This window comes from Odontesthes bonariensis, chromosome 13 (genome assembly GCF_027942865.1).
Source record: "Odontesthes bonariensis isolate fOdoBon6 chromosome 13, fOdoBon6.hap1, whole genome shotgun sequence".
NCBI classification, from domain to species: Eukaryota; Metazoa; Chordata; class Actinopteri; order Atheriniformes; family Atherinopsidae; genus Odontesthes; species Odontesthes bonariensis.
In genome coordinates this window covers 12936765-12946354 of record NC_134518.1, presented here as the reverse complement: position 1 = coordinate 12946354, position 9590 = coordinate 12936765, and the positions used below count along the sequence as shown (strand labels likewise).

At 51.9% G+C, this 9590-nt stretch overlaps 1 protein-coding gene across 1 annotated transcript; it reads left to right on the top strand.

Moving 5' to 3' along the window:
- The first annotated feature begins 254 nt into the window (after window positions 1-254).
- On the top strand, window positions 255-2961 carry LOC142397143 (uncharacterized). Its single transcript, XM_075480485.1, has 2 exons — window positions 255-1238; window positions 1678-2961. Exons 1-2 carry the CDS (start codon window positions 255-257, stop codon window positions 2959-2961), a joined length of 2268 nt encoding a protein of 755 aa, XP_075336600.1.
- The last annotated feature ends 6629 nt before the right edge of the window (window positions 2962-9590 follow it).

The following is a 9590-nucleotide window of genomic DNA, read 5'->3' as shown; positions in this document are numbered from 1 at the left end:
GGCCAAACTAACAAAGGATATTTATCATTATCTCAAGGAATGCAAACCTTGTCAAATCCACAACAGCATACACTTATCCATAATCACAACAAGGGCATCCGCCCAGCCGATGGCCTCGGCTCTGATCAGCTTGCTTCGTTGGCAGAGCTGCTCCAAACCGGAGATTCATCCACTCCTTCCCCACCCACAGCTGGCAAAAGGTCCAGGAAGCGATCCCCGTCTCCGGCTAAGCGAAGCCGAGGCCGTCCCCGTTCATGCGGTACCTCCGCTCCAGCTTCGGGGCCCACCTCAGCCGCGAACCACCCGGATTATTCCGCCCCGGTTGGTTCTCCGCTGGCTTCAACTTCTGCCATACCCCCTTCCTCGCTTCCCGATCTATCTTCAGCTCTGCCTCCCCTGGAAGCCCAGCAGCTCAGGCAGCTCTCATCTCCTCCATGAATACATTGCAGCAATCCATCGCAGCTCTGTCTACACACCTCCTGCCCGCCGCAGCAGCTAGCCGTGTAGCTCCAGCTAGCCGCACAGCCCCCGCTCTGACTTCTTCGGAGCAGCCAAATCAGCAACTTCTCCAGGGTGCATTTTCCCTCGCCGAAGCTCGCCCCGGCTCATCACAGGGCCAGCCGTACGTGCCCGCTCACGCACACGTCTCAGCTCGTCTGCGCTCCAAGATCCTGCAGGGGCAAAATATTAATCTGGTATCCATGTTACTTCCCTCTCCCGTGGTAGACAGGCAGGTCGCTACTTCATCCGATTTCACAGCTGTGTTTCGCACGGCCGATCCCCGCCTGTCCAGGGATCTTGCCATCGGTGAATTCGTAGCTGCATTTGGGGTTTACAGGGACGTTATATGCTCAGTCTATCCCGAGCGCCGAGTCGAGTTGGACTCTTATCTTGCCCTGACAGCCGATCTCAATTTAAAATACGGCCGGTCCTTATTTTATCAGTACCACAAGGCGTTCTCCTCTAAAGCAGCTTCGGTCCGAACACAGTCGGGTGTCTTTCTGAACTGGTTTGTCCTGGACACCGAGCTCCTGGTGATGCTGACCCACGCAACACCATTCTTCTCCTGCTCGGCAGTCGGCCATCGCAGCGCACTCTGCCCCACCATCCCGTTAAGCAGGCCCCGTCCGCTCCCCCAGCCGGCTCGCAGTACTGTTAACAACCCGCCCACAGATCGCTATGGCCGAAAGGTGGAGGTATTTAATGACAAGCCCATCTGCAATAACTTCAACCGGAGCGTTTGTGCATATCCTAATTGCTCTTTTCTCCATATATGCAGCTTCTGCAAAGACGCACACCCCAGGTCTATTTGCCCTCGCCGGGCAGCCACCCCCAAGCCCTTTCGCGAGTCCAGACGCTGATACATTGTTATCTGTCAACCCCCGTTATAATTTCTGAGCTAGCCTCATTGCTTCAGACCCACCATGATAGAACTTTCGTCAATTTCCTCCACACTGGTCTTTCACAAGGATTTTTCATCGGCGTTTCCAGCCCCCTCTCCACTTCCCTAGTGTGCCCCAACCTGCGTTCAGCGCTTGGGGAACCAGAAGTCGTGACCCAGCTCCTCCTTAAAGAGGTATCTAAAGGCTTTCTGATAGGCCCCATTGCGTCCCCCCCTTTTCCCTCTTCCGAGTTAGTCCCTTAGGTGTGGCCACTCGGACGTTTTCCGGGAAAAAGCGCCTAATACTGGATCTTTCTGCCCCTCATTGCGGCCCTCATCCCAGTATCAACTCCCTCATACCAAAAACCCCTTTTTCTCTCTCTTATGCCTCCGTCGACCATGCCATTTCTCTAATTAAAACTGCTGGCAGGAATGCATGGCTTGCAAAAGCAGACATATCTGATGCCTTTAAGATCATGCCCGTCCATCCATCCCAGTGGCACCTTCTCGGCGCCAAATGGGACGGCGCTTTCTACTTCGCCGTGAGGCTTTCCTTCGGTTGTCGCAGCAGCCCGAGTTTGTTCGACAACCTCTCTGAGGCTCTCTGCTGGGTTCTCCTCAACGTCATCAGAATCCCAGCCGTCTTGCACCTGCTCGACGACTTTCTCTTAGTAGACGCCCCTTCCCCGTCTCCAGGGACCTCTCTCGCCAGGCTCCGCCAGCTCTTTCTCCGCGTGGGTGTGCCTCTATCAGAAGAGAAGACTGTGGGTCCCGCAACCCGGCTAGAATTTTTAGGAATCACTCTGGATTCAGATCTGATGATCGCCTCTCTTCCTGAAGATAAACTTGCCCGCATCCGGGAGTTTTCTCAGGCTTACGTATCTGCTGAGTTTGTCTCAAAACGACAGCTCCTCTCTCTGTTGGGCCACCTTAATTTTGCGATTCGCATCATTCCCCAAGGTCGTTCTTTCATATCTCGCCTGCTCGATCTGGCAAACTCTGTCCCTTCCCTGCTAGACCGTGTCTCTCTAGATGACGGATGCCGCTCTGATTTAGTTTTCTGGTCCAAATTGCTTTCAGAATGGAACGGCATTTCCTTCTTCTACGATGACGTCGTTCTGTCAGCCGATTCATTACGATTCTTTACAGACGCCGCCCCATCCTCAGGTTTCGGAGGGTTTTTCCAGGGCTGTTGGTTCGCTGATAAGTGGCCCCCTTCATTTCCCCAGACAGAGTCTTCTGCCTTCTATGAAATCATCCCTATTGCTGCAGCCTGCTGCCTCTGGGGTCATCTCTGGAGAAGGAAGCGTATTTCTGCTAGGTGCAATAATCTCGCCATGGTCGAGGCCATCAATAAGGGCCGCTCCTCCGTCAAATCTATCATGCCCTACATCCGCCGCATCACCTGGCAATCGGTTACAGAGAACTTCATCTTGTCTGCTCGCCATGTCCCGGGTCACTCTAACCTCATTGCTGATGCTCTCTCTCGTTCCAAATTCCAGGTCTTCCGTCGCCTCTGTCCGTCAGCCGAATCCTCTCCCATCCAATGCCTAGACCTAGAGGACCTCGCCCTGCACTAGCATCCCCGTCGCTTTTCCCGCTCCTGCAGTCAGCCCGTTTTTATATCAGATCCGGTCTCGCTCCTTCAACCCAAAGATCCTATTCATTTGCTTGGCGCCTGATTGCTAAATTCTGTGCGGCCATTAAATCACCCCTCCTCCCAGTTTCCATACCCACTGTATTAGCTTTCATCACATACTGCTTCGAACAGCGCTGTTTAAAGCTCCCATACATTCGATCCCTCCTAGCTGGCATTAACTTCCATGCAAACCTATATCATCTGGGGCCATGCCCAAGTCTGTTCTCTAACCATGCCATTAAGCTCCTCCTGAAGGGCATGGCTAAGCACTCTCCTCCCCAGCCCGATGGCAGGAAACCCATCACGTTTTCCATTCTTAAAAGCCTTCTTTTAACCCTTAGGTCATCCCCCCTTTCTTCGTACCTTAAAGCACTCCTATCAAGCGTTTTTCTCTTGGCATTTTACGGACTCCTTAGGGTAGGCGAGTTCACATCTCAGGGCGTCTTCAACCCGTCAGTAGATCTGATGCCCGACGACGTAATTTTTTTTCCCGATCACTTTGACCTTCACCTCAAACGTTCTAAGGGCAAAGGCCCTGCCGTCATCTCCATAGCCCGTATCGGCGGCCTGTTTTGTCCCTTCCTAGCCATGATTAAATTCACTGTCAAACGCCATAAGCTCCGCCCTTTCACTGGCCCCTTGTTTCTCACTCCCGACGGTTCCCCCATGACTGCAGCATGGTTCATCAGATTCCTTAGGAAATCCCTGGCTCTAGCTGGCCTTCCCCCTCTCCAATACTCCGGACATTCGTTTCGGATTGGGGCAGCTACCTCCGCAGCCGTCCAAGGTGTTCCAGAGGCATCTCTCCAACAACTCGGTCGCTGGTCTTCGGCAGCCTACTCCTCCTACATCCGTCCAGACATTCAATCCGTGCTCGCTGCTCAGCGCTCGCTCAGCTTATAGGTAAGCTCTCGCATCAACTACTGGTGGTGGAGTCCTTCAGATCTAATCGTCGCTTCTCTCCCTCTCTGGCAGCACTATCTCTTTAAAAAAAAAAATATATATATATATATATATATATATATATATATATATGTATATATATATATATATATATATATATATATCAAGCACTTCCCCGGCAGCCCAGGTCGGCTCACTCTCCTGCAGCCCAGGTGGGCTCACTCTCCTGCAGCCCAGGTGGGCTCACTCCCCGGCAGCCCAGGCGGGCTCACTCTCCTGCAGCCCAGGTCGGCTCACTCTCCTGCAGCCCAGGTGGGCTCACTCTCCCTTTCTCTCTCTCCTCTGGCAGCCCAAGCGGGCTCACTCTCCCCTTCTCTCTCTCCTCAGGCAGCCCAGACGGGCTCACTCCCCGGCAGCCCAGGCGGGCTCACTCCACGGCAGCCAGGCGGGATCACTCCCCCTTTTTTTCTCTCTCTCTGCAGGCAGCCCAGACGGGCTCACGCCCTGCAGTCCAGACGGGCTCACGCCCCGGCAGCCCAGGAGGGCTCACTCCCCGGCAGCCCAGGCGGGCTCACTCTCCTGCAGCCCAGGTGGGCTCACTCTCCCTTTCTCTCTCTCCTCTGGCAGCCCAAGCGGGCTCACTCTCCCCTTCTCTCTCTCCTCAGGCAGCCCAGACGGGCTCACTCCCCGGCAGCCCAGGCGGGCTCACTCCACGGCAGCCAGGCGGGATCACTCCCCCTTTTTTTTTCTCTCTCTCTGCAGGCAGCCCAGATGGGCTCATGCCCTGCAGTCCAGACGGGCTCACTCCCCGGCAGCCCAGGCGGGCTTACTCCCCTGCAGCTCAGGTGGGCTCACTCTCCCTCTCTCCTCAGACAGCCCAGGTGGACTCACTCCACGGCAGCCAGGCGGGCTCACTCTCCCTTTCTCTCTCTCTGCAGGCAGCCCAGGCGGGAGCAATCCACGGCAGCCAGGCAGGCTCACTCTCCCTTTCTCTCTCTCTCCGCAGGAAGCCCAGGCGGGCCCAATCCACGGCAGCCAGGCAGGCTCACTCTCCCTTTCTCTCTCTCCACAGGCAGCCCAGGCGGGCTCAATCCTCGGTAGCCCAGGCGGGCTCACTCTCCCTTTCTCTCTCCGCAGGCAGCCCAGGCGGGCCCACTCTCCCTTTCTCTCTCTTCGCAGGCAGCCCAGGCGGGATTAATATACTGCAGCCAGGCGGGCTCAATCTACAGCAGCCCAGGCGAGCTCAATCTACTGCAGCCAGGCGGGCTCAATCTACCGCAGCCCAGGCGAGCTCAATCTACTGCAGCCAGGCGGGCTCAAACCTACCGCAGCCCAGGCGAGCTCAATCTACTGCAGCCAGGCGGGCTCACTCTCCCTTTTTCTCTCTCCGCAGGCAGCCCAGGCGAGCCACTCTCCCTTTCTCTCTCTCCGCAGGCAGCCTAGGCGGGCTCAATCTACCGCAGCCAGGCGGGCTCAATCTACCGCAGCCCTGGCGGGCTCAATCTACCGCAGCCCAGGCGGGCTCAAGCTACCGCAGCCCAGGCGGGCTCAAGCTACCGCAGCCCAGGCGGGCTTAAGCTACCGCAGCCCAGGCGGGCTTAAGCTACCGCAGCCCAGGCGGGCTTAAGCTACCGCAGCCCAGGCGGGCTCAAGCTACCGCAGCCCAGGCGAGCTCAATCTACTGCAGCCAGGCGGGCTCACTCTCCCTTTTTCTCTCTCCGCAGGCAGCCCAGGCGAGCCACTCTCCCTTTCTCTCTCTCCGCAGGCAGCCTAGGCGGGCTCAATCTACCGCAGCCAGGCGGGCTCAATCTACCGCAGCCCTGGCGGGCTCAATCTACCGCAGCCCAGGCGGGCTCAAGCTACCGCAGCCCAGGCGGGCTCAAGCTACCGCAGCCCAGGCGGGCTCAAGCTACCGCAGCCCAGGCGGGCTTAAGCTACCGCAGCCCAGGCGGGCTTAAGCTACCGCAGCCCAGGCGGGCTCAAGCTACCGCAGCCCAGGCGGGCTCAAGCCACCGCAGCCCAGGCAGCCATGCAGGCTCAGTCTACCGTAGCCCAGGTGGGTTCACTCTCCCGTTCTCTCTCTCCTCAGGCAGCCCAGGCGGACTCACTTTTTTGGAGGGTGGGCAACCCTTCTCACAGGCTCCTTCCTCACCTTACAGCCAGTCCTTCACCAGCTCGGCCCCGGCTCAGTTTTTCCCTATGCCGGACTTGCAAGCTCACAGCGGTTCAGCTTGCATGTCCTCCGCCGGGGCCCGAGCGCCAAAGTAATGTTGACAATAAACCTTGCAATTGTCTCCCTATCTCTCCGTGTGAGTCTCTCCAGGTTGAAATGAAGGCGAAGCTGCAAATTCAACATGGCAGACTCACCAGGTGTTGGCAATCGCGCATCAAACATCCAGATCCATATAAGACGCTTCTGCCTGGGCTCTACCGGGTCTTCAGCAAAGCTGCATCCCACCACCTCCCCATCTCCACCCCATGTCTCAAGTCCTAGACATCTCCTTCCTTCGTATGACTCCGCCACCAGGTTCGGGTCCCAAGGGGGGAAGATATTCAGCATCTATCTCCCTATGCCGGACTTGTAAGCTCACAGCGGTTCAGCTTGCATGTCCTCCGCCGGGGCCCGAGCGCCAAAGTAATATTGACAATAAACCTTGCAATTGTCTCCCTATCTCTCCGTGTGAGTCTCTCCAGGTTGAATTAACATGCTATCACTGCAAAACAAACTTGTCAAGATAAACAGAAAATGAATTGTGATCATGAGATAATGACGCTAAAAGAAAGAATCAAGCATTGACACTTTTGGCCTCTGTACTTTATTTACCATTTCAACAAGTTTCTATCTTATTTGAGTTCAGTTGCTTTCTGGAAGATATAGTTGTAAGGTTGAAAAAATAAATAAATCTTTGGTAGAAGTTCATGATTTATGCGGACGGTAAAGTGCCTCAAAGATGCGAGCCAAGATATAGTTCCAAGAATGAGTGACAGAGGAATAGAAAAGCAAAAGTTGTTCTCCGAGTGTTGTATTAGTGCATCCAAAAAAAAAAAAGTATTTTATGTTAATAGGACAGTGAAGTGGCTAGATGGACCATGTTAATGGAAAGAAACTGCAAGTGGGACTCTACAAGGCCAAATGGAACCCTCTTCAGACAATTAGAGTCCTGGACGGAGCAGTACAGTTAATCCCCATGGTAACACGGGTGAAAGGAATAGTACTCTGTGCATCCTCCTGCTCCTCTTCTGTCCCCATCTTTTCACAGGGAAATGTATTCCATTGTCTCAAGCTCCTCTTATGGAGATGGCTTTCTGGGAAAAGCACCTCACGCAAGAAAGACATATGAGAGAGGAGCAGAAGTACTCGAAAAGCACCAGAGAGGATATTTCTGATGAGATGACTAATAAAAAGCCTGCCAGGATACAGACTTTGTTTACCAGTTGTTGTTTTTTGAGGAACTTAGAAAATGTACATTGAGTAGAAGAAAGCAGGGATTCAGAAACACATTAGCACAAACATCGAAATGAGACAATTCCATTAGCATGATTGTCAAAATCCTTTCATACGAGACTTTCCGGAAAAACAGATGGATTTAGAAACCAAAAAACATGTTAGTCACAGCTTATTTACAGCATATCCATTTCACCCATAGTAATGCAGGTTAAACTCACTCACTGACATGGGGTTGAAGACTTGTTTGCTTTGAGTAATGGTTACATTTCAACTAACATTTCTATTTTTTTATCTGAAATTTGTGTTATTTCATGCATGTTGTAGATTTTATGTATGAAACTAACATGCAAATATGACCTTTAAAGGCGTTTTAGAACAGAACAGGGTTACTAAGGCTGTGTAATGTACGATTGAGGTCAATTTGAGAGCAGAATCATCATAGGAAAAGGGAAAAATACATGTATATGTATGTAGAATTATTATTTGTTTTAGATTAAATCTATGTCAGTATCAATACAGGATGTATGTGAATATGTGATGTATTCACATGGTTTTGTGCTTGTATTTTATTTTCAATGCATTTGTTGTTTTTCCCATAAAATTGGCATAAATTATCTTTGTGACAAGATGATAACAAAGACTAAGAATGATAAACAACAATAAATGATGCCTCACATTGTTTTCTAACATTGCACAGATCATATCTTGGGAAATTAATGACTTTGTTATGGAGAAGATTCTCATGAGGGGCCCAGGGGGAGATGATGTAAACTTTCTTTCAACTCTCATTCACATTCACTCAGGTGAAACTTTGTACCTCATACATAAGTGACTTCACATACTTCTGATGCATCCATCAGGGATAGAACTGAACTGTATTATCAAAAACATGCAAACGCTATTTCTGCATTACTCGCTTCAAAGAGGTTGTAGATGGAGAAAGCCAGAGGAATGTACAAAAGAAGCTTAAAAAGACACTACGTCGAGCTAAGGTGGAGTACAAGAAAAAGGAGAACAATAACAACAAGGAGGTGTGGAGGGTACCGCTACAACCTCTGTGTCTAACTATAGAGGAGGTTGGAGCTGAGCTCAGGAGACTTCATTCAGGGAGGGCTGCAGGCCTAGATGGAGCCTGGAAAACTTCCTGTCTCATACCGGTGCCCATATTAGGGCAACAGGTGGAACTGAATGACTACAGACGTGTGGCTTTGACATCTCATATCATGAAGACTTTGGAGAGACTCCTTGTTCGCGTGACCTGCATGAGATTGCAGGTTGCTGAGGATCTTGAACCCCTCCAGTTTGCCTACCAGAAACACATAGGAGTGGCAGAGACGATTCTGTACATGCTGCATCGGGCATATGCTTATCTGGATGTGCTTGGTTCATAGGTGAGAATCATGTTCTTTGACTTCTCCAGCGCCTTCAACACCATATGGCCTCCCATACTGAAAGACAAGCTTCTAGGTATGGGTGTGGCCCCCTCCCTGACATCGTGGATTATAGATTATCTGACTGCCAGACCACAGTATGTCAGGATGGGGAGATGTGTTTCTAGAACACAGTATTGGGGCTCAGCAGGGTACAGTTTTGGCTCCTTTTCTTTTCACCCTGTACACATTGGACTTCAGGTACAACTCAGAGTCTGCGGCATACAGAAGTATTCTGATGATATGGCTGTTGTGACATGTGTGTGTGATGGACAGGAGAAGGAGTACAGGGACCTTGTGGAGTCATTCAATGGCTGAACCAAAAATAACTGTTTGCTCCTGAATACTACCAAGACCAAAGAGCTGGTGGTGGACTTCAGGAGATCTAAAACTCCATACCAGTCAGTCTGCATTGATGGAGGGGAGATAGAGTCTTTTCAGACCTGAAAATACCTGGGGGTGGTGCTGGATAATAAACTGGAGTGGTCTGCCAACATAGAAGCAGTGTACAGGAGGGGCCAGAGCTGTCTCTTCTTCCTGAGATGGCTCAGGTCCTTCAGTGTCTGCAGTGACATGATATGCATGTTTTATCACACTATCACTGAGAGTGCACCTTTCTATGCTGTTGTCTGCTGGGGGAGTTGCACTACAGACAACAACTGTAGGCGCCTGGAGAAACTGGTGAAAAAGGCTGGTTATGTGGTAGGCAGAAGGCTAGACCCTCTCAGTGCTGTGGTGGAGCAACGGATGAGGAGGAGAATAATAAGCATCCTCTCCACAGCATCCTGG